The sequence below is a fragment of the Taudactylus pleione genome, unplaced genomic scaffold, assembly GCF_031769625.1.
Source record: "Taudactylus pleione unplaced genomic scaffold, aTauple2 ptg000093l, whole genome shotgun sequence".
Taxonomy (NCBI): domain Eukaryota; kingdom Metazoa; phylum Chordata; class Amphibia; order Anura; family Myobatrachidae; genus Taudactylus; species Taudactylus pleione.
In genome coordinates, this window is record NW_028284495.1 from 40,655,869 (window position 1) to 40,681,465 (window position 25,597).

At 46.1% G+C, this 25,597-nt stretch overlaps 1 protein-coding gene across 4 annotated transcripts in view; it reads right to left on the reverse strand.

Moving 5' to 3' along the window:
- Positions 1-25,597, reverse strand: part of MPPE1 (metallophosphoesterase 1) — a 66,824-nt gene that overhangs the window by 1,887 nt on the left and 39,340 nt on the right. For all 4 annotated transcript variants that reach the window (XM_088469706.1, XM_088469704.1, XM_088469705.1 and 1 more), the window contains 3 exons: positions 25,198-25,272; positions 23,004-23,126; positions 17,118-17,255 (listed from right to left, as the gene is read on the reverse strand). In XM_088469706.1, the coding sequence (XP_088325832.1) occupies positions 17,118-17,255; positions 23,004-23,126; positions 25,198-25,272 (336 nt within the window). The remainder of the gene's footprint in view (positions 1-17,117; positions 17,256-23,003; positions 23,127-25,197; positions 25,273-25,597) is intronic.

Genomic DNA, 25,597 nt, shown 5'->3' on the forward strand with positions numbered 1-25,597 from the left:
CAACATAACTTTACCCAATAACCGTTTGTCAATTTGTTTAGAAATGGTTCAATGAAATCATAATACAAACTAATGAATATACCACAATGTCTAGATGAGAATTCCTCTGAAAGCTGCAAAATGTCAGTGAATGTAGTAAAAATAAAATAAAAAATTAAATTTACATCTGTCAGCAGCATAAAAACCCCATTACAATCATACCTTACACTGTGGTACCACTGCATTGGCCATATGAAGCTGTATACTCTTGGGAAACCCTAATGCGACTACATTATATAAAAAAATATTTACGACACAGGCCTTGCACTCAGACCCAATTATTTGTTTGCAGGTCAACTCTGTGTACACTTTAACAACTGCCGCCCTTTAACAATTCATCAGTGTAGCAGTTTTACTAATGCTCGCACCGCCACTGCTGCGAGCGCAATCATTCCACATTCAAAGTCCGTCAGATTGCATCATTTACCCATTATTTAATGAGTGAGACACTTCATTAGTCTCTGCATACCTTCACCTTTCTGTTCTTATACAGACTCCAGACATAATAGCTACTATGCAAAAAATCACCTGGATGTCATAATTACTTGGCCACTCAGTGTATATAGCATAGGTTTCCAAACAGTTCAGGTTTTAGAGATATCCATGGTTGAGCACAAGTGACTTAATTAGTACCTCAGTCAATTTGATTTAACCACCTGTGCTCAACCATGGATATCTCTAAAACCTGAACTGTTGGGGAGCCTCTGGTATACAGATATATACTGACACACACAAGTATACTCTGCTGGTCAAAACATGTAGGACACCGCAATTTTCTTCAGGTTTTATTGAAATTTAAGCAATTCAATTGTTGTAAATAACCTGAAATTGTACAAAGTTAATGATTTAAGTTAACCATAAATTGCTAGTGTAGAAAAACAAAAAAACATTTAGTTGAGCAAAAACTGCACAATAATATAAATTTCAACAGTTATAAAATAGAGGCCGTTTTCAGGGAGCTATTAATGGGTTAAAAGCTTATGGCTGTTCTGCAGCAATAGTAATAAATAAAGCCGATATTGTACTGCAGGAAGTAGTATATCGCTATCATAATGGTGAGAAAAAGGCATTTAATAAAGGAAAGCTGACACACCATTTTAACCCTTAAAGAAAGCCAAGGTGTCAGTGGGTAGAGTTTCCTATACCATCAAAGCCACTTGGAAACTGGAGGAATCTCTGACAGCTAAAGGTCTAGCAGACCCAAAGCCACAGCAGAATTAGAAGACCAGTTTCTTAAGAGTCAACAATTTGCGTGATTAGTGGACAAAAGCTTCAAGCACAGTTTAACACTGGTTATAGCAAGTCTCAATTTGAAATGTGATTACTTTGAGCTGTCCTGTAGGCCTGACAAGTCGATTGGCAGTAAAAAAAAAACATTGCTAAGATGGTAAAATAAAAAAAGAGGTTTGTCTGGGCCAGGGGCACCACAAGTGGAGCACTGAAGACTGCAACTAGGTCTTATGGACTGATCAATTAAAACTCTTTGGTTCATCCCACAGTTTTTCTTTTTTTCCATCATGGAGTAGCTGAAAGGATGGTTCCTTAGTGTGTGACATAAACTGTTAAACTCGGAATCTGAAGTGTGATGGTCTGCACAGAGTGATTGGCATACTGAACGAAAAGACCTACACAATACCGCAGCCCTTTGCAATACCCTCTGCTCTATGCCTACAGCAAGATAATGACCTAAAACACCTCCAGGCTATGTGAGGTATATAGTTTGCCACTGATAGTTGCTTCTTTTGTAATACATTTTTTTGCATTTATAAAGTGCTTTGAGTTCTTTTGGAGAAAAGCGCTATAGAAACGCTTATTAGTTTCGAAGAAAAGAACCAGACGGAAGGTTTCAATTCATGGAATGGCCAGCACAGTTTTCAACTTCAACCCCATGGTGCTTGTTTGGGATGACCTGGTTAGATGGATTGACACTTTTAACCACTTCAGAAGGGTGAAAGCAATCTAGAATTTTCCAAATAGTAGCACCCTGATAAGTCATAATTTGACATTTTGTTCTGATTGAGCCCCCTTTTTCAGACAATAAAAAGTGAGATAAGGTAGTAATGTGAACAAACATCTACCCAAACTTAGCTGAGAAAAATGTTTTTTGTTTCTTTTTGTTTCCAGGCTTTACCACCTCCCAGTCCTGAGATATTTGCATAAATGCCTAAAAACATGAAATTCATCGTCTGCCATCATATATAGATGGCGGCCAATTCTGAAAGGACAGTAACCATAAATATGTAAATAAGGGACTGCACTAGACCAATCACCATGTATACTCAATTATTAAATAAAATTAAATGATTTATTCAGACCTATAATAATCACATTAATGCATGGGTTCCAGCATAATAAAAACATAGACAATATACTCATGTATTAGTCATCTCAAACATCATTATAAATATAAAATAACGACCTTTCCTAAAGGGAAAGACAATTGCTAAGGAGTCTCAATGACAAAAATGAATGATCCAAAAAATCCTCTAATGTGAAATATGTTGTGATAAAGTTCCAATTTTGTTGCAAAGAGATGATACAATATTGTGAAATAGCTTTTCTGAAAATGCTTTGGAGCCCCAGTACTGGTTGTGCTAAATACAGCGGACAAACGACATAGGGGTCCCCCGTATTAAGCACGACTAGCACCAGGCTTTTCAGAATGGAGAAGAGGACAGATTGGCTTCAGGGATACTAGGTGAGTATGCATGTATGTTTTAATAAAATTGTATTTTTCTATTTTTTATTTATTTTTTAAATATTGCTTTTGCTGTGGAACTAAAAAGTACCAGCAAGCCCGTAATGCCCCGCATGCTGATACTTGTGGTTCTCCAAGTACCAGCATGTGGGGGAGGCTTGCTGGAAACTGTAGTTCCACAGCAAAAGACTTTTCATATGCACCACACTTTACATAATCAACCCAGCACCCACCGCACAGGGGTGCTGGGGATAGCCCTGGGCTATCAGCCTGGGCCTGGGGTGCCCTGGAGGTGGGGGACCCCTTTATTGGGGGGGGGGGGGGCGGGCGGGCTGGGCTGACTAGCGGTCAGGGGTGATGCTGCATCTGGGGGGCCCGGTGAAAGGACTCCCCTGGTTGTGGCATCACCCCGCGCTAGAAGGAGTCCGGTTCTGGTAAATACAGGGGGACCCTACGCATTTTTTCCCCCCTGTATTTCCAGAACCAGCTCAGAGCCCTGTGCTAGTTGCGCTACATACGGGGGACCCCTATGTCATTTGTCCCCTATATTTTGGCAACCAGGACTGGTTCTGAAAAGCCTGGTGCTGGTTGTGCTTAATACGGGGGACCCCTACATCGTTCATCCCCTGTATTTAGCACAACCAATACTGGGGCTCCAAAGCCCGTTGCTGATTGTTTTCTGGGGGGGGCTATGCTTTTTTCTTTTTTTTTACACACATTCAGTTTTTAATATAGATGCGGAGATGGATCCTACTGCTGCATTCGTGCATCTGTGACTTATTGATTTGATTTTCTCAGGTGCATATGCACTACCAGTGAGCCCTCGTCGCCCACTGATGCCCCCTTTGCACTGCACCGCTACTCTCGCTACCCCACACACCTCCCAAACCAACCTCCTGTGTACTGTCCCCTCTTCCACCTGTGTTAGTGTACCATTTTGTTGCACTTCTCCCCTGCAGGTGGCCCGGTTTGCTCATCCAAACCCTGATATTTAATACATTTTAAAAAAGCTATGAAATTCCATTGACCAAAAAAACCTTACGGTTTCACGTGTCCCATTAAGGCTGCTTAGACATGATCTGAAAAGTCACAAAACCTATTGATTTTCTGTCACTCAAACTCCAAAAGCAATGTAATTAGGATCATTAAGGCACAGATGAAGGGCGGTGCAGATGGAGAAAGACAGTTTGGTAATCTGTGTTTTCTCATTCCCACCATAGTTTGGAGTCCACACAGCAGTAGGGATTGGGGAAGACAGATTGGTGTGGGTGGGGAGGAAGACAGAGTGGTGCGGGTGGTGGGGGGATACAGAGTTGCACGGTTGGGGGACCAGAGTAGTGCAGATGGAGGAAGAAAGAGTGCCACAGATGAGAGAAAGACAGCAACGTGGCTGTGGAGAATGGCACGGATGCAGGGTGGTGCAGCTGGGGAAAAACATTGGTGTGGATGAGGGAACAGAGACTATCACAGTTGGGAGACCACACAGCAGTAGGGATTGGGGAATATATAGAAGCACGGAGGCATATAGGGGAAGAAAGTGTACATGCAAAGACAGTATGATATTTTTAAAAATAAGGGAGCTGAATGTGTATTCTAAAGGAGATAAATGTATGCAGTGAGAAGGATGTTGGAAGCCAGTGAGATTGTTTTGGTGATCAAATGGGAAGATTGTGGGTACTCAGTGGGATGTGAGAGCTACATAACTGCTCAAACCTCAGTTGCATAGAGTGCATGTGTGTATTCCAAAGAGCACACAATTCTTGGAATTAGCAGCACCACCATTTTGTTAGTGACAGCAATCTCATTCTGTGAGAGTGTTGAATCTGCAGTTAACCACAAGGTGTGATGGCATACCATACCTGTATTGTGAAAGGAAAAAGTCCATTAAGGCGTCAGCCTTAAAGATCGTAATTTCATTGCTTTTTGGAGTTTGAGTGGCAGAAAATCAATAGGTTTTGTGAATTTACAGATCATGTCTAAGCAGTCTTAATGGGACATGTGAAACCGTAAGGTTTTTTTGTCTATGGAATGAAAAATAAATATATATATATATATATATATATATATAGCAAAAGGTTCGGCACTCCCTTCTTTCGGTTAGTTTGTGATTTCTGACAGATGCCATAGAAGGAGCAATAAAATGGTGTTTGCATAAAGCATTGCATGCTAATTTTTCATATCTGAAACAATTTGTCTACTGTATGTTCTACTTTTGATGACAAATCACAACAGGGAGATACTGAAATCTGCATAGATGCATAGCAATACACTTTGGTATCCACTTTTAATGTTCCTGTCCTGTAATGGGTTGGGAATAGGATGCCTATACTCGGGATCCCTGTGGTCAGAATCCTGACACTTGTATCCTGACAGGGTTAGGATACTGACACCTGTCGGTAAGTATCCTAACCCTACCGCTAAACCTAACTCTCCCGCCCGCAGCCTAAATGTAATCACCACTCCGCCAGCAGCCTAACCCTAACCACCCCCTAGTACCTAACCTCAGTACTTACTGTCGGTATTCTGAGCGCCCCCTGTAATAAATTCATTAAATACAAAGGTGTTGTTCTACTGTCAGTAGGCCACGTATTCATCTCCATGAAAGTTACTCAGCAGGATAACAATTCTAATCCGCAATATGCAGAAAATACCCCGTACCAGTATGATGGCATGAGATTCTATGTATATTACGCTCTATTACACTAGGGATACAATGAAGGAAGGCAATGTGGTGGTCACATGTAGGCAAAGTGTAGTGAAGGTGTGTGAACAGAATTACAGGCTATGCTGACCTGGGCTTATGCAGAGATTAGTCTGATCTCCGTCAGATTCTTATGCTGGCTATACACCAGTACGACCAGCATAAGATGCGATTCAGCATACTATTTCCGTTAAACTCCCCAGGAGTCCCAGCCGCACAATTTGGTGCTTTTTGACACACGATGTACATATGATCTCATGTACGATCATTCGCCCCTATACGACGGGTCGTGATACGATCGATCGTGCGCCTCACTAAAAACATGCGATCACAATAGATTTGAATGATGCCACTCGTGCGGTCGGACCCACGATGCATCACATGCGCAAATACACAGCACGATCTGCAAACGATTACGATTGATCATAAGGGCTGCACATCTGATCATAAGATACGATAGAAGAGTGGCGGGAGCTCGCATCGGATTGTATTCCTGCCTACATACTACACGATTTCCACACAATGCATCGTACGAGGCGAGGCGTCTAAAATCGTGCAATCGGACCAAAATTGCGCTAGTGTATGGTCAGCATAACACCAAGGACAGAGCTGGCGCACGTACACAGTGATTATTACAGCGGCTATGAAGCGTGTAGGTAGGTGAGGGGTAGTCATAAATGCAATCAACTTGGCATATGGGCGAATAACAAGAGATATGGTAAGAACTTACCTTTGTTATCTCTGTTTCTACGAAGTCCACAGGGTTGACCTTCGGGGTATAGCTGGATCTGGATCCACGGGCACCACGCAGTTAAAGCTTTAGCTGCTCCCAGGATGCTCTTGGGTCCATCCTCCCCTATACCCCGCCCCCGAGCCACAGGCACCTCAGTTGGTAAGCAGCCCAGGCCGGAGGAGGAGACTAAACAGAGAGAAGGAAGACTGGAACACACAAGAAAACCATACTCACAGAAAAGGGAGACGGAAAACCGGTGACCAGCAACACAGCCCTTTTGAAGCCAGGTGCGTCAGGGCGGGCGCCATGTGGACCCTATGGACTTTGTAGAAACAGATAACAAAGGTAAGTTCTTACCATATCTCTTGTTTTCTACTTCAGGATCCATAGGGGGTCCACAGGGTTGACCTTGGGGATGTCCCAAAGCAGTTCAACTAAGGGCGGGGACGCTCCTGTGCAGAAAGGAGAATCCTGCGCCCAAAGGATGCATCCTGAAAGGCAAAGGTGTCAAACGCATAAAACCTCAAAAACGTCTGAATGGAAGACCAAGTGGCTGCCTTGTACAGCTGAACAGCGGAGGCACCACGTCTAGCAGCCCAAGAAGGACCCACAGGCCGAGTGGAATGAGCTTTAACAGAGGCTGGAACAGGTAAACCTTCCTGTACATAAGCCTCCCTAATAACAGAACAAAGCCAACGGGCTAAGGTTTGTTTGTTGGCAGGCCAACCCCTCTTATGAAAACCAAATAGGACAAACAAGGAATCGGACCTTCTAACAAGCAGTCCGATCATAAATTCTGAGAGCACGGACAATGTCCAACGAAGCCTCGCCAGCTGTAAGATCAGGGGACTGAAAAGCTGGCACCACCAGTTCCTAATTGATGTGGAACTTAGAGACAACTTTAGGCAAAAACTCAGGACGAGTGCGAAGCACTGCTCTGTCCTGGTGAAAAATTAAGAAGGGGGGACTACAGGAAAGTGCCCCCAACTCTGATACCCTCCTGGCCGAAGCAATTGCCAGGAGAAACACAGTCTTAAGTGTTAACCGCTTAACCGACTCAAGAGGTTCAAAAGGAGGTCCCTGCAGGACCCGAAGAACCACCGCCAAGTCCCACGGAGCCACTGGAGGCACAAAGGGAGGCTGGATTCTAAGAACACCCTGGAAAAAGGTGTGAACGTCAGGCAGTGTATCGATTCTACGTTGGAACCACACAAACAGAGCCGATACATGAACCTTCAGGAAAGCAAGACATAAGCCCAGGTCAAGACCTGACTGCAGAAATGCCAAAATCCTAGAAACCCTGAACACCTGAGGATCAAAGTTTCTGGACTCACACCACTGAAAGTAAGTGTGCCACACTCTGTGGTAAATCCGTTCAGAGGCAGGTTTACGTGCCATCAGCATGGTACTGATGACAGAGCTTGAAAAGCCCCGGGACCTTAAGACGGCTGTCTCAAGAGCCACGCCGTCAAAGACAGCCGACCCAGATCTGGGTAAAGGCAAGGCCCCTGAGACAGCAGGTCCCGACGCTGAGGCAGAAGGAACGGGGCATCTACGGACAAGCTCCTGAGATCGGAGTACCAAGGACGTCTGGGCCACACTGGAGCCACCAGCAGAAACGTTCCCCCGTCCTGTTTGATTTTTCTTAGTACCCGAGGTAGCAGGGAGATCAGAGGGAAGAGGTACACTAGGTGAAATGTCCATTTCACAGATAGCGCGTCCACCAGGCTTGCGTCTGCGTCCCTTGTCCTTGAGCCGTACACGGGTAACTTGTAATTGTGACGGGAGGCCATCAGGTCCAACTCCGGCAGTCCCCATCTGTCCACGAGAAGTTGAATCACCTCTGGGTGAAGTGACCATTCCCCGGGATGCACGTCGTGACGGCTGAGGAAGTCTGCCTCCCAATTGAGGACTCCCGGGATGAAGACTGCCGAGATTGCTGGAAGGTGGCACTCTGCCCAAGCCAGGATCTGAGACACCTCCAACATCGCAGCTGGACTGCGAGTTCCTCCCTGGCGATTGATGTACGCCACCGTGGTGGCGTTGTGGATTGCACCTGAACTGCCCTTCCATGAAGAGCGGTGCCTGACGACAGCAGAGCCCTGTACACGGCCCGCAGTTCCAGCACGTTTATGGGAAGAACTGCTTCCTCCGAAGACCAACGGCCCTGAAGAGACAACGAGCCGGAGACTGGCATCTGTTGTGAGCAGAACCCAGTCCGGGATCCAAAAGGGGCGACCCTCGATGAGATGAGCTGGCTGAAGCCACCAAGTTAGAGACTGGCGCACTTCCGAGGACAAGACCAGTGTCTGGGATCGGATCCGGTTCCATTCCGATAGAATCTGCCCCTGCAGGGGCCTGGAATGGAACTGGGCAAATTCCACCATGTCGAATGCCGACACCATGGACCCTAGGACTCTCATGGCCGAGTGTACCGACACCCTGGCACTGCTCAGGCAACTGTGTATCCGGAGTCAGGAAAATCCTTTGCTGACGAGAATCCAGAAGGGCTCCCAAATGAACCATCCGTTGTTATGGGATCAGAGATAACTTCTTCCAATTTATCAACCACCCGTGTGCATGAAGACAAGCAATGGTCAGGTGGAGATGTTGAAGAAGTACCTCCGGGGAGCTCGCCAGCAGAAGAAGATCGTCCAGATACGGCAGCAGCGGTATACCCTGGCCCCGAAGGTGGGCGGCCATAATTGCCATCACCTCGGAGCCGTGGAAAGGCCAAAAGGCAAAGCCCGAAACTGGTAGTGATGTTGCAGGATAGCAAACCTCAGATACCGCTGGTGTGCCGATGCTATGGGCACATGGAGATAGGCATCCTGGATATCCAGGGAGACCATGTAATCCCCGGGTTCCATCGCCAGAGTGATGAAACATAACGTTTCCATCCTGAACTTGGGAACTCTAAGGTATTTGTTCAGAGATTTCAAATTCAGGATAGGGCGATGAGAACCATTGGGCTTCTGTACCAGAAACATATAGTACCCCGTCCCGCGTTCAGACTGCGGAACGGAAACAATGACCCCTGATTGTAGCAAGGATTGTATAGCCACCTGAATCTGGGAAGCTTTGGTCTTGTCCAGAGAAGGACTCGTGCAAAAAAACTGGTGGGGCGGCCTGACCCGAAAAGACAGGGCATACCCCTGAGAGACTACTTCTCAAACCCAGGCATCTGTGGTGGTATTGTGCCAACACTGGGCGAATTGGAGAAGTTTGCCTCCCACTCTGAGGTCCCCCAGAGGGAGGCCCGTCCCATCAGGCAGCAGGTTTATCCTCCTGCTTGGAAGAAGGGCGCCGAGCACTCCAGGCTTGCTTCTTTGGTTTAGAGGCGGTCTTAGCCGCCGACTGCCTCGGGAAGGACTGACCTTTTGCCTTACCCTGAACCCGAAAGGAACGAAAGGCCGAGCTCCGGACCTTGGCAGGCGTTGCTGCTGAAGGGAGGAAAGGTGACTTGGATTTAGCCAGGGTATCCACTATTTTGTCCAAGTCCGGACCAAATAGCAATTCTCCATTGAAAGGTAAGGCCTCCAGGCCTTTCTTTGAATCAGAGTCCGCTCTCCAGGACCTCAGCCATAAGGATCGGCGGGTAGACACTGCTGCAGCCGATACTCGAGAGGTCAGCAGACTAGCATCCAAAGAGGCTTCTCCAATGTAGGAAGCAGCGTCTCTCATCTGTCCTAACAACGCCCTCTGGACATCCGGAGCATCGTCCGGAAAGGTATCCTCTAATGCGTTGGCCCAACCCTCAATGGCCTTCGCCACCCAGGAGATGGCCATGGACGGTTGGGCCACTGCCCCTGAGAGGGAGTAAATGGACTTACATGCAATACAGACGCAACTGCAGCCAACACGTTCAACTCTGATGGTGAGCTCCTATCATAAGAACTAGTTTCACCTCTAAGAACAGCACTGCAGAATCGCCAGCCAACTGGACGTGCACATGGGCAGAATCTTGGTGCAATCCGGGATTGCGGCTTGGCACTTGAGGTGTCAGCTATGAACAAACCTTCATTCTTTCTTCTGAGGAACAGAATCTACCACTCGCTTCCCACAGATCTGTCTATCTATGCTCATACTTGGATTTGTACCCTCACACTTGAACTACGACGCCTTCTACCTAGGTCTCCCAGAGAAGAAAACCTGCACCACTGCTGGTACAAAATGCAGCAGCACAACTGTAAATTAAATGTCCCCATTTCTGCCACATAACACCTTCACCTGCTGCCTGTAGGATGAGAAAAGACTAGTAACAGTACTTAGAATCCACCATACTATATTTTTGGGGCCAAGCTTCTGTGGCTCTGGCTCTCTGGAACACACAGCTTCATACAGTTTTATAGGCCCCGATCTTAGAGACCTTACAAAACAGACTCAATATTTACCTGATAACTTTCTGTAGTCCTCTCCTTTCTGTAGTCCTTTAATACTTATGTATTACACAATGTCAACAGTCATAAAGTCAACTTTGTTGATATGTTCAAATGTCGGCATCTGAAATATCAGCATGTGAAATGTCCACATACTGCAGAGTGCTGACATCAGAGTTAGGGTCAGGCACTAGGGAGAGGTAGGCTGCAGGAGCGGAGGGTGGGGGAGGGTTAGGCTATGGGAAAGGGTCATACACTAGGGGGAGGATTAGAGTCAGGCACTAGGTGGTGGGTAAGGCTGTGGGAGAGGAGGGTTAGGCTACGGAAGAGGGTCAGACACTAGGGGGAGGGTTAGAGTCAGGCACTAGGTAGTGGGTAAGGCTGTGGGAGAGGGTCCGACACTAGGGGGAGGGTTAGAATCAGGCACCAGTGGAAGAGTTAGGCACTAGGAGAAGGGTTAGGCTGCGTGAGAGGGTCAGACACCAGAGGGAGGGTTAGGCTGCAGGAAAGGAGGGTCAGGCTGCGGGAGCAGAGGGTTAGGCTGCGGGATAGAGTCAGCCACTAGGGGGGAGGGTTAGGCTGCGGAAGAGGCTCAGACACTAGAGGGAGGGTTAGGCTGCAGGAAAGGAGGGTCAGGCTGCGGGAGCGGAGGGTTAGGCTGCGGGATAGGGTCAGCCACTAGGGGGGAGGGTTAGGCTGCGGAAGAGGGTCAGACACTAGGGGGAGGGTTAGGCTGTGGGAGTGGAGTGTTAGGCACTAGGGGGGGGGGGTTAGGAAAACTTGTGGCGCCATATAAATAAAGGATAATAATAATAGTGACACCTTTGTGTTTTGATGGTTCAATGTACACAAACTTTGTTTAATATACAAAATAATAAAAAAATATTGTATAACATTATCTTAAGGCTGTGTTCATAGTGTATATGAAGCATAAATTAATTTTGTGTATGTACACAAACTTTGTGTGATGAACAAAATAATTAAAAATATTGTATAAAATAAAATTACCTGCAAGCTGTGTGCATAAAGTGTAAATGAAATATAAATGCATTCTGTGTTTAGATTTGGCCTCCATCCCCAAGATATCTCATTATGGTATACAAATATTCCAAAATACGGAAAAATCCGATATGCAAAATACTTCTGGTCCCAAACATTTTGGATATGGGAAACTCAACTTGTATATAAATACAGTTATTTTTATTACGTATAACTCTGAATCAGCTCCTTCTATGTTAATATATGAGGGCAGGAAGGCTAAGAGCTATGGTCAGTATATCAGGCATTATGGGTGTACAACAAAAAATATTGCTCACTTATTGTCACCTCCAGCTCCTACCTCCTGGGCAATGTATCTTCCAGGAAACATTCCTAGCGGTGAAATCGCTCGTCTACAGTGTTATGCAAGCACAGCTATCAGTGCAGCCATAAATCCCAGTCCTATGTCAGCAGGGTCTCTGTGATGTGGGAGCTCAGCTGTAACTGCACAGCATTTTATAACACTGTACTGAGAGCGCTCATCGCCAGGAACCAATTTTGATTATTCCCCATCTCCAAGCACGTTGTTAGCACTGGGATGAGGCCCTAGGCACAAATCGCTGTGGTGACCACATAATTACCCTACATATTTTACAGATAGTATTTGCACTGCACGTAAAGGGTTTTTTTTAATTATCATTGTAAAATAAGCGTTGTGGTATGACATACCTTTGTTAACTCTTTTTCTTCGAGGTCCATGGGGTCCACAGCCATTACGTTGGGGTATATGGATGTATCCAGGCACCAAACAGTTAATCCAAGCTCTCGGCTTCTAGGATGCACCAGGTCCTCACCCATATACCCTGCCCCTGGTAACAGGCCGTCAGTTTGTTATAAAGCCCACCAAGAGAAGGCAAACTGATAAGAAGGAAGGACACATGTTCTCTAGACCAATCTCTCATCAAAGAGGGAAACACCCAGATATACAAAGAATTACCCAATAACACCAGGTGCATTAGGGTGGGTGTCCTGTGGACCCCATGGACCTCGAAGAAAGAGAGTTAACAAAGGTATGTCATACCACTCCTCTTATTTTCTTCGGGGTCCACAGCCATTACGTTGGGGATATACCCAAGCAGTACCCCTAAGGGCGGGGACGCTCCTGTGTCTCGGAAGAAAGGAGGACCCTACGCCTGAAGGAGACATCCTGAGAGGAAAAGGTGTCAAATGCATAGTACTTGATAAAGGTGTGGACAGATGACCAAGTGGCTGCCTTGCACAATTGTTCCGCCGAGGCACCCCAGCGGGCTGCCCACTAAGGACCCATAGACAGAGTAGAATGTGCCTTGACCGAATCTGGCATCCTACGACCAGCCTGAGTGTATGCCTGTGATATAGTCATACGAAGCCATCTTGCTAAGGTTGTTTATTGGCTGGCCAACCCCGTTCATGACAGCCATATAGAACAAAAAGATAATCGGACTTTCTCAAGTTGTTGGTGCGATCCACATAAATACGTAGAGCACGTACAACATCCAGGGAGGCCTAGTCTACAGACAATCCCGAGGCCTGAAAGGCTGGGACCACAATTTCTTCATTTATATGAAACCGTGATACCACTTCAAGAAGATACCCTGCTCTGGTACGCAGCACCGCTCTATCCTGATGGAATACCAGGAAAGGAGAGCGGACTGATAGAGCTGCCAAGTCAGACACCCTATGGGCTGAAGCGATGGCCAGAAAAAAAATTGTTTTTGCTGTCATCCACTTGAGATCTGCCGAATTCAAAGGTTAAAAAAGGGGAAGCCTGTAACGCCTTGAGTACGAATGACAAATCCCACGGAGCTACCGGGGCACAAAAGGCGGCTGCACCCTGAAAAAAAGTCCTTACATCAGGTAGCGGAGCAATGCTGCACTGAAAAAAAAACCCAAGCGCAGAAGCTTGCACTCTTAGGGAGGCCAGACGAAGACCCCGCTCTAAACCTGACTGGAAGAAAGAAAGCACTCGGGAGACCCTAAACACACTAGGGTCATATTTCCTCAGTTTACACCACTGAAAGAACGAGTGCCAAATCCTATAGTAAACACGGGCAGAAGAAGGCTTCCGCGCCCTTATCATTGTCTGTATCACTGAATCTGAAAACCCCTTAGCTTTGAGGATGGAGGCTTCAAGAGCCACGCCGTCAAAAACAGACAAGGAAGATCCGGATACAAGCATGGACCCTGAACTAACAGGTCCTGCCTCAGAGGAAGAGGTCACGGAGAGATTTTACAGATCGGTGAACCAATGGCGCCTGGGCCAAGCAGGAGCTGTAAGTATCACCACACTGTCTTCCTGCTTGAGCTTCCTGATAACCCTGGGAAGAAGAGCCAGAGGCGGAAAGAGATATGCCAGCCCGAACTTCCACCTTACTATCTGGGCAACTTGTGGTTGTATTTTGAAGCCATGAGGTCTATTTCTGGAAGACTCCATCTGTCTACCAGGCTCTGGAATACCTGTGGATGGAGAGCCCACTCTCCGGTGTTTATATCCTGCCGACTCAGGAAGTCCGCTTCCCAAATTAGGACCCGTGGTATGAACATGGCTGCTATCGCAGGAAGGTGACACTCTGCCCAGACCAGGATCCTTGACACTTCTGCCATGGCTCCCCGGCTCTGAGTGCCTCCCTGACTATTTAGATAGGCCACCGTGGTGACATTGTCGGATTGCACTTGCACAGGTCTGCCGTGCAATAACCTCTGGGCCTATACTAATGCCCTGGAAACTGCTCTTAGTTCCAGGACATTTATGGACAGATGACACTCTGCCTCTGTCCATTTCCCTTGGAAGACGTGCAGACCTGTCACCGCTCCCCAGCCCCGAAGACTGGCATCGGTGGAGAGGAGAGCCCATTCCGATATCCAAAAAGGGCGACCCTCGTTGAGATGGCCTGACCGCAACCACCAGGACAGGGACAACCGCACCTCTGGAGACAGCTGGATCCTTTGAGACCTTATTGATTGATACTCTCCGTTCCAGAGTGAGAGGACCCACTGCTGTAACGGACGGGAGTGAAATTGAGCATATTGCACCATGCTGAAGGTGAACACCATCGACCCCAGCACTCGCATTGCTGAGTGTACCGAGACTCGTCTGTTGTAAAGCAGACTGCGTATTCGCCCCTGCAGGACCGCAATCTTGTCATCCCTAAATGCACCAACTGTTGCACTGGCTGGAGGAATGACTTCTTCCAGTTTATAACCCAACCGTGCCTGTGTAGACAGGAGATTGTCAATTCGAGATGACACAACAGCCCCTGCAGAATTCTGACGCCCTGGCGCCTGAGATGTGCCATTATCACTGCCATCACTTTGGTGAACACTCGGGGAGCTGTGGACAAACCGAAAGGCAGTGCTTGAAACTGGAAGTGCTCCTGCCCCACTGCAAATCGAAGAAACTTCTGGTGGGATGACGCAATTGCTTTTATTACTCTCTGGCGCTTACATACCGGCCCCTTTCTTAGCTGCGGCTCCTCCTCATCAATATTCAATACTGCTTTAACAGCCCTGATTAAAACGGGACATCAGCCACCGGAAAAAGATCTCCCTCTTCCTCTGAAAGAGGCTCCTGAGAGGACATCCGTGCCTCCTCGTCCCCCTCAGAGGACTCAGAATCCGTGTCCCGGTCCAATTGTGCGACCAAACGCCTTCTGGCCTTTGGTTGCATCCTGGCCGGCTGCGGTTGATGCTGAAAAGCTACTGAAGATGAAGGTATAGCCTGTGTATGCACATACATATCCATCCAGAATGGCATCATAGGGGGCAAAAACATGGCTGGATGCAGTGGCTGAGGATATCTCTTCGCTGGGGCCACTGGAACCGCCAACCGTTCCACCACCTGCACCATGATCTGGGAAAAAGAAGACCAAGGAGGCTCTTGCCCAGAAGCTGGCAAATTTGATTGCTGTGGAGACTCTTTAAAACAATGGGCCTGATTCAGACCCACTCGCGAGCGGCTGTCCGCTCGCAAGTGGGTCGATGGTGTGCACTGAGCATGCGCACGACGGAGGGAGCTCCGTCGTGCGAATGCGCGAGACGCGACAAGCGAAGGACTTTCCTTCGCTCGTTGTGTCTGAACAAAGGGGGCGTGCTGTCGATGTTGATTGACAGCACGCCCCCTTTGGTGGGCGTGCCGGGGGCGTGCCTCCCAGACGGGGGCGTTCCCAAGGGAACGCCTACCGTCAGAAGCCGGCCCACTGACATCACTAGTGATGTCAGTGGGAGTGATTTTGGCTCTGATCGAGCCAAAATCACTCCGGGCCTTGCGGTTGAGAAACTCAACCGCAGGCTCCGGCTCGCAGTGGTGATGGTCGCAATGGTCAAGACCATCGCGACCATCAACCTGCACGCTCGTATAGGCTGTGGGTGGTGACCCACAGCTATACGAGCGTCCAGGAGGACGCTCCATAATTATGGAGGTGGGCCCTGATTCAGAGCGAGCGCTCTGGTCAGAGCGTCCGGCTCTGAATCAGGGCCAATGAGCACAGAGACCATTTTATATAAAATCCTGAGGGGATAAACCCGCTTTACAGGCCATACAAGATATCAACAGGGGGGCCTCTGTCACCTGTCTTTCAGATTCCTTTGACATAATGATTTCTTATGTACAGAACCCAGTATACATGTGAAAAGCCTCTCCCAACCCCACACACCTGTAGCAGAGGGCTATAAAGGGAAACAGCAGTGATTGGTTAGCGTTTTGTAACGCACACACAATTTTTCACAAACAATGCGCATATATATATAAAATTTAGCAGAGCTTATGCAATCTAGGCTCCCAATGAACTACGAACAGCCCGAAGCTTAGTAGAATATGGAGCTCTGTATGACCGGTCACTAGAGAGAGAGGCATACAGGGAGACTGACCCAACACCTCCTGAGTTAACCAGCCACGGAGAGCACCAGGAGTGATCAGACACTTAGCTTTCTGCCCGTGAGCCTGCCCGGAAAGAAGAGAAAAAAAACAAAAACTTGTCTTTGGGACTGCTCCAGCAGTCCCACTGCTAGTGTGGTGCCTTCTCGCACCAAACAGAACAACTGACGGCCTGCTACCAGGGGCGGGGTATATGGGGGAGGACCTGGTGCATCCTGGGAGCCGAGAGCTTGGATTAACTGTTTGGTGCCTGGATACATCCATATACTCCAACGTAATGGCGGTGGACCCCATGGACCCCTAAGAAGAAATACATGTTTCAGTGCCATTCAGCACAGGTACTACCATTCGGTACTCCAAACATTGTGGCCCGAGTGCTCCTTTAACCAACAAACTTCTAAAACAGTTTTAAACTCAAGCTTTCAGGTATCGGTGTTCCTCTACTATACATGTCAAGATCTAGTCATTAAAATTCTATATACAGCAAATGCAACTTCTGGAGGGGAAAAGTAGCAACCAAAATCCATTTAAATAAATAAATAAAAAACACTTTAAGCAGAAAAAAAATCAATATAATAAAAATTATGCTTCATTTGTTAACCAAATAAAAATCCCATTGTATCTATTTTTACCTATGCTCATTACACAATGTATTTAAAAAAATAACTGAGTCATACCATCATGAAGCTCGGGTTATTTCTATTCCTCCAGCTGAATGAGGGGATACTGATCTCTGGGACATCTCCGTGGAGCACTGTGCAAGCGCTGTGGGTGTGGCCACTTAAGACGAGCCTTGGTTGAACCAACTGCAGCAGCTATATGTAAGCAGAGAGATTCTATAAATATGTGGACACCTGAGAACCACCACATCAAATGGCAAACTAGCAAATATGATACATTCATTGAATGGATGAAAACCTGTCTGAGAATATTAGACAATCGCATGACATCTCATTGTGGGCAGCACAATGGCGCAATCGTTAGTCTTGCTGCTTCACAACAACGGGGATCATGGTTTGGTTCCAACCAGGGCTACATCTGAGTGGAGTTTGTATGCTCTCCCTGTGTTTGTAGAGTTTTCCTTTGGGTACTACAGTTTCCTGCCACAATCCAAAAATATACTGGTACAGATGGGATGTAGTCAGGAAGCCGGCGGTCGAACTGCTGACCGCCAAAAACCCGGCATAGGACTAATGATAGGCGTTTAAATACCGACGTCTATCATTAGCCCCACGCCGAAATCCCGACACCCGGCATACCGAATGTAGGTAAGCCAGGCGTCAGGAGCTCTTAGCCACGCAGGATGGGGGGGGCTTAGGGTTAGGCTTGGGAAAGGGGGGTTGGGGTTAGGGTGCAGGGAGCGGGGGTTAGGTTTAGGCACCACTAAGGGGGGGAGAGGGAAGGGTCAGGGTACTTACCCTGGTCGGGATCTTCATCTGCCGACCTTCCGGCGTCAGGATTTCATCCGCCAGGCTTAGGTCCGGCAGTGTTACATACCGATTCCTCATACACTATTGGTGCAGTTGTGCCAAACAGCCACTCTAGGTGCGCCATGTCCTGTGCGCCGAGCATTTTATTGTCACATCTTTTTCTCCCGAAAATGTGCCTTGATCACAACCTGATAGCATAACTGCTTCACGAGACTGCATGGCGTATGGAGGCTAAGTGTATGAGAACACATCTGTAGGTTAGTTGGTAACAGTTGACCCTGGTGTGAATGTGTGTCCATGTGGTAGTTTTTTAAGTTGCATTTATTTATAAGATGTTTTGGTATTTTAAACACCCTAGAATAGAGGTGGGCAATTAGGTGCCCCCCAGCTGTTGTAGAACTACACATCCCAGCATGCCCTACCAGTTTTGCTATTTAACCATGCTAAAACTATTGCAAGGCATGCTGGGATGTGTAGTTCAGCAACAACTGGGTAGCCGCTTATTGCCCACCCCTGCCCTAGAACATAAAAAAAAAACAATACATACATCAACAAGCAACAAAAACTTGACATGCAGGTGAAATTGCAAGTGTCAAGGCATAACACTGGTACATATACTGATAGCAATAAAGTCAAACATGATAAACAGTGAAAAATCCTATCACATCAATTACATCACAAAAATATTAGTCACCTTGTGGCAGTCAAGCACCTGGCATCCACTGGATATATCAGGTACATGGGAGTAACTACCATATGTGCAAGGCCTACAGCTGCTATGGGGCTTAGAGCTTAGGGGGCCCATCTTCCTTGTCAAAGTTATATGTATAATATACATTTTTCACCATTTGGTGGTACATAGGGGCCCTGACAAACTTTTACTATAGAGCCTTCAAATACCTAGTTATGCCCCTGAACAGATACTATAACAAGAAAAACAATATTATAAGGAGAGATTGGTTCATCTACACCCTAGACACAAAAGCTTGGAGTAGGGCATGAATATCCCTATGTGTAAAGCCCTCATGTACAGAGCCCTTATAGCACCATAGCAGTGAAGCAAGTACTCACAGGCACCATTCTAGCCCACGCAGCACAAGTCCAGGATAACAGTGGGTGTTTAATGCTATATATCCTAGCAGAAGCTTGTCACAACAAGCTTATGACTCGTTATAAAGGACCCAAATTTGTATCTCAACTTAAATAATAAGTATATCCTAGTGGAATATAACAATAACAGGACCTAGAGAATGACATATTGAAGGACCCAGCATTCTTCACCTGCCAGAGAGACAGGGACCACTCAAGTGCCCAACACCCTGATAATAACCCATTTACCCATTGTAAAACTATAATATAGTGAGTAGTTACTATAATAATATAAGTAGAAGTAACAAAATACACATCAGCCATAATTTCTAAGACAAGGACAACACCCACTAACAAACAACCTCCCTCAACTTCGTATTCCATACCCCAACCATGACATACCTGGAACCCCAGGCAAAAAGCAACCAGCCACGATCTATTACCTATAGAACCCCCAACATACCGTAATATCACAAAATAAAATAAAAACTAGAAGGAGAGCATAGCTACTTTGCAGATGGCCGTAAGGCAAGGGGCTCTCCCCTAATACACTACCTTGGTAAAAATAAAAGTAAACATCAAATATCTAAAACAACAACAATGCTTCACAGACTGTGCAAGGAAATAAAAGGATGTTTTACACAATCAAAGATAGGGTATACATCAAAAGGACATAGCAAAATTGTCATACACAGAAAATCATATCACAATGACTATGGAACCGCCATTCAGTGGTTCAGTCAATGTCTTCTAGGTGCATTACGGTCTAACCACAGGATGAGATTTTATTAGATGCAACAGCAAACATGACTGCATCACAGTTCTCACACAGAACGTAGAATGAAACATCAAGACGTAATTAGAAGGCTCTCAGATTCGTCTTGACTGTCAAATATTGTACACAGCCTCATTGTACTGGCTTGAAAAAGACCAGGAGTACAGAAATCTGTAGATGATGCAGGAATAGAAGAGCCTTCATGCAAATTGGTCTTAGTATAATGTCCCCCACTCTGAATTGGAACAGCCGCACTATGAAGTCCCCGGAGGGAGAAGACAGGAAGGGAGACCACAGCAAAGTATGACACAAAAATATCGCAATCATATGTAGTCCCAATTAGCACCATTTCCTAAAAAGTCTGGCAGAGTGCCCTCTTCCCTTCGGTGGTCCGACAATCCTGACAACATTTCCACAAGACGACTCTCAGTCTTGGACTGTGTCTGTACCATTGCAGCCATAAGAAGCTCCAAAAACGTACAAATTCATAGACTATCATCCCCATAAGGAGATGTGTGAGCTACAACTTCCTCCCTGCTCTACCCCAGTGTTTGTAGGTCCTAATTAGGGGTTGGGTATGGAATCCCGGCGGTCAGAATCCCGATGCCGGCATCCTGACAGGGTTAGTATACACAAACCTCCCCCTCTGCCTACCCCTCCCATGTGCCTGAACCTAACCTACCCCCCTAGTGCCTAAACCTAACCCTTTAATCTTAGTCCCTAACCTAAACCCTCCCCCTAACCCTGCTATTTACCTTTGGGATGCCGGCGCCAGGATTCTGACAAGTGTCAGGATTCTGGTGCCGGCATTCTGCGCAGCGGAATCCCCGCGGTCAGGATTATGACTGCATCCCCTAATTAGGGATTAAACAGGCCAAATGTACCTCCTCAATTTTATCCATGAATCTTTCATATTTACCCATCCCCTGTTGCACCTACTGCAGAGTAGCTTTAGTAAAGAAGGGAACAGCAGGCTCCGGCGATGTCGGGATGTCCACTGGGATGAGGGTAGTGTAGTAAATGTAGCAGGGACAAAACAGTCCAGTTTGCCGACCTCAAAGCCACAACCCAACCTCCCCATAATAAACAGCTGTTTTAGCCTGACCTCCGGTACTCTACCCTGCTGAGGAGTCAACAATATATACCTTTTTTTTTGCCTATTTTTCATGACAAATGTATGAATTATCTTTATATTACCTGTATCATGCATTGTTGTTATTGCTCATTGGCTGTTTAATACGAAAAACAGTGAATCATAGAGGTCCAAAAACTGTCCCTAAAGGACCAAGAAAGTCAACATATGGCCAGGTTTGGAGGGGCAGGAGGAGCTACATTTTTGCAATTCCAGAGGTAAGACAAGTGAGCTTATCTAGGCAATGGAAGAAGCAGGTCAGAATGCTGCTGGAATGTCTTCTATTATTCCAAGGGTCTTTCTGGAATCTTAACAGAGTGATTGTGAACATTTGTTGTCACTGTAAGTTGGAAGGGGAAGCTCCATTTGTATCTCATGGAATTATATTGCCAGGCTTTTGTTATGTGGATTAGTTTTCCCCGATCTTTAAGTAGGATTGAGCCAGGACTGGGCAAATTTGGTGAGACGCAGAGTAATGCCGGGTACACATCAGGCGATATACACTCAATCGCGCGTTCATGTGAGTCATCAGCGACGCCGTCTTATCTGATGTGCTGCATGTCAGATGGGATGAAGATGGCATGCAGGTGAATGAGGAATGTAAGGGTATATTGCGCGGCCGTATACCGGATCATGCAGTGTGTACGGCCGCCCGATATATCCTTCCATCTGGCATCGGGTCGGCTGGGATACACGTCATTCTGATGTGTACACGGCCTAAGGAATCACCAGAACATTTCTAGACTGATACATTGCTGCACTGATACTGGCTGCAGGGTGCAGTTCCAGGCACCCTGCTAGCCAGAAGCAAGGGCCGTGGGGCAGCGGCGGAGCGGCCCACAGAGCCCTGCGCTCTATTATGGCACCGATCACACACCCATAGTTACAGCCCTGCTCTTGTATTCTTCTGTGCGACGGACTGAGCTAACCCTGCGACGCCCACTTTGCATATCTGAGCAATGCCCAACTGCGCTGGTGGATCCGATCACTCCACCATCACCATTGGTCGCAGCATCCCCTTCTTGACCAGGCCCTGCTTGGCGCAGAACCACCCTTGGAACTTTCTCAAAATATGGCCACTGTGGCTGCGGTGCTGTGAAAAAGAATATGTAACAGATTTGTGCCACCTCCTCTGTTTGCGATGACTTTAGGTCTTCACCTTGAAACACCCATGGATCACAAACGCCATCTCAAGTTGTAGAGATCGCATACATTGGATCGCACATGCGCAGTAAGAGTTTACTAGACTTATCACACACCCACAATAGCAAATAATCGCTCAACTGCGCAAACATCGGGAATCAGGCCCTATATGAGAGTCTCTCCAGTCAAAAGCAAAACAGAGGGGAGACTAAATCACCCAATGTTGTGTGCACATCACATAGGACCAGGTCACATTTGCTAATTAACCCTATGCAATATGATATTCACTTGGATATAAACATAAGGGAAAGAAAATTAAAAAAAAATAAAAAGACACAAAATTAATTATGGTTCAACCACCAGAGTAAATCTATATCGCAGTCTGGTCACAAAAGTGTAAGCTCCCAAACTTCATGAATGGGTTAATCATTACATAAACTTCATAATCCTTCATGCTGCATCACTCCTTCCCAGTACTATCAGTGCTGACTAGTGATTGATTCAGAGGCGCTCGCTCTGAATCAGGGCGGATTTTTTTTTGTGACCACCCACAGCTTTTCTGAGCGGCCTGGCGATGGTCGTGATTATCGTGACCATCGGGCTTGCGACGAGACCCTTGTGGTAAGGTCTCGGTTCCCGCAAGCTCGAGTGAACTTCCTGCTCTAATAGAGCAGGAAGTTCACTACTGACATCACGAATGATGTCAGTAGGGCCGCCCACAAATGGCAGGCGTTCCTTCAAGAACGCCTCCGTTTGTCCAGCCACCCCCCCCTCCCCGCCTACAAAACGGGGTGAGCTGTCGATCAACATCGACAGCGGCCCGTTTTGTAGCGAGCCCCGGAGAGAGTGAAGTTCTCACTCACTCCGAGGCTCGCGCACGCCGTGCTTGCGCACTGGCCGACCATCAACCCGCTTGTGAGCGCTAAGCGCTCGCGAGCGGGTTTGAATCAGGCGCTAGATCTTAACAGCAGCAGACAATGATTCTGGATCAAACCTTCTGCGAAGCATCTTGTGAAAGGACATCATATTTCTCTATAAACAAAACTTTCTTTTCTTCTGCAGAAGCAGAGTCTTCACCGGTACAGTCAGAATCACTCTTCCTATACAGTGGATAATGCTAAACAAAAAAAAGAATGAATTAAGTCTTATACCTGAATAGGTTTGTGCTATTGGTTTTGTGGTCATGTGTAAGGAACAACATTCAATAAGTAAATGTAATGGAAAGTTACGCTGAAATGAACATCCTTTATTTACAGTATGTAGGGCTCATATAACAAAATGTCTGTAAATTTCCAGTAAATTTGTGACACTGTGTCGCTGATGTTTAATTTGATAATACAGCACTAAGTATTTTTTCATCACCTTTCCATTTGTTTGTTTATTATTAATGTAATTTTAATTCTTTCTTTTTATATTAACACTTATTGATTATCTTGACACATCTATACTTTACACTTCACTATCACCTTTCTTCCATTTTTTGTGTGATGCCCTGGGGATGGTCCTTGGCTGGGTTCTTTTGGGTTGCTCTGCGCCTCGGACGTGAACCCCTTAATGTTAGGGACGCCGGTATAGAGGAGCCTTGACGCTGGCCCGGCGCTTAATCATATATTTACAAATGTATGCAACCAATACCTCTGAATTTTTATAATCATGTAGGATTCAAGTATTTTTGCTAATATTGCTGCAGTGCTGGAGGGAATCTTCTTTTTTCTGTGGTTCAGTATAAACCCTGCCCTTTACAAGCACCTGAGCAATATCATTAAGCTGATGTGAGCGACCACCATACTTTCTATTTGCAGTTCTGAGAGGCATGAAAGGAGCCAGCATTGGGAGGATGTGCTGATCCGTATAGTGCCATTTGGAGGTTTTTGGGGTATCTCCTAGGTGAGTCAGCTCTCAGCTTATACATGTGCTGTTATCATGCAGTACATTAATTGTAATTATATGACCCAGAGTGGGTGCTACTATTTTGTAGCAATAATAATTTTGGGGTGAGCGTTTGGGCGTGGGGCCCCCGGAGTGGCTCTGGCTGGGCCTTTTTCAGGGCATCACCACTTAATTCACATAGATATTTTTTCATCACCTTTCCATTTGTTTGTTTATTATTTATGTAATTTTAATTCTTTCTTATTATATTAACACTTATTGATTATCTTGACACATCTATACTTTACACTTCACTATCACCTTTCTTCCATTTTTCGTGTGATGCCCTGGGGGTGGTCCTTGGCTGGGTTCTTTTGGGCTGCTCTGGGCACTCGGACGTGAACCCCTTAATGTTAGGGACGCCGGTATAGAGGAGCCTTGACGCTGGCCCGGCGCTTAATCATATAGTTGCAAATGTATGCAACCAATACCTCTGAATTTTTAGAATCATGTAGGATTCAAGTATTTTTGCTAATATTGCTGCAGTGTGCTGGAGGGAATCTTCTATTTTCTGTGGTTCAGTATAAATCCTGCCCTTTACAAGCACCTGAGCAATATCATTAAGCTGATGTGAGCGACCACCATACTTTCTAACTGGATCTACTATATCCTGAACCATGATAAAACATTGGACATAGGAGTGCCCATTTCCTGTACAGATGTGTCCTCATACATCTATCTTCCTTGAGTGTTAAACAGCCCTTCTAATTGCGCCATGCTGTGGCGTGACTTGGTAGCGCCGAGCATCTTTTTGTGAAACTTTCTACCTTCAAAGGCGTCTTATTCACACAGTGATGTGAAGCAGCTTCTGCTGATTAAAATGATATGCAGCATGTCTATAATCTCTGTGCGTCTGCCGATGTATCTGCATGCGAAACGCCACGTTACAGTATTACAGCCGCTGAGACTGTAACGTAGCATTTCACATGCAAATACACCCGCAGATGCACAGAGAATATAAGCATGCTGTATATAATTTTAATCTGCAGTAGCTGTTTGTGCTAGCTATTCACATCACTGTGTAAATAAGACACATTTGAAGGTAAAAAGTCGCACAAAAGACGCTCAGCACTACCAAGGCACACAGAGCTCCCCCGTCATGTGTGGCGTGACTTGAAGTGCATGGAGGATAGATGTATGTGGACATATCTGTATGTCTATACAGAAAACAATAAAGTGGCAATATGAATACAAGTCAAAAGTATTATTAGATTCCAGTTGACATTGTGTATATGTTCTGTACCGTGCCAGTTTCTAACCTGTAAAAGTATTGAGGCTGATGGAGGCAGCAGGTCAAGACTTCCACATTTCTTTACAAAGTCTGGATGATCTTTCTGTCAAGAATAAATAGGAATAAAATAAATATGTTGTAAAACTGCATCAAAAGTGTATCTGGTACACGTATACATTTATACTTTGCAGACCCTCTGCTGTGAGGTGCATCGTTTCATACTTTCATCCTCTTAATGCTTGATGTTATGTAATGAAATTTAACTGTTGTGGCCACAGTAAATTTTAACCTGCAATTTTCCCTGCATGTTTGGTGACCGAACAGAGAAACATATTCTGCCATAGGTTATGGGCCAAAGCACACAATATTCCAGTGAATTTTGCAAATTGCATGTAAAAACAAATCAAGACAAAGAAGAGATAATGTCC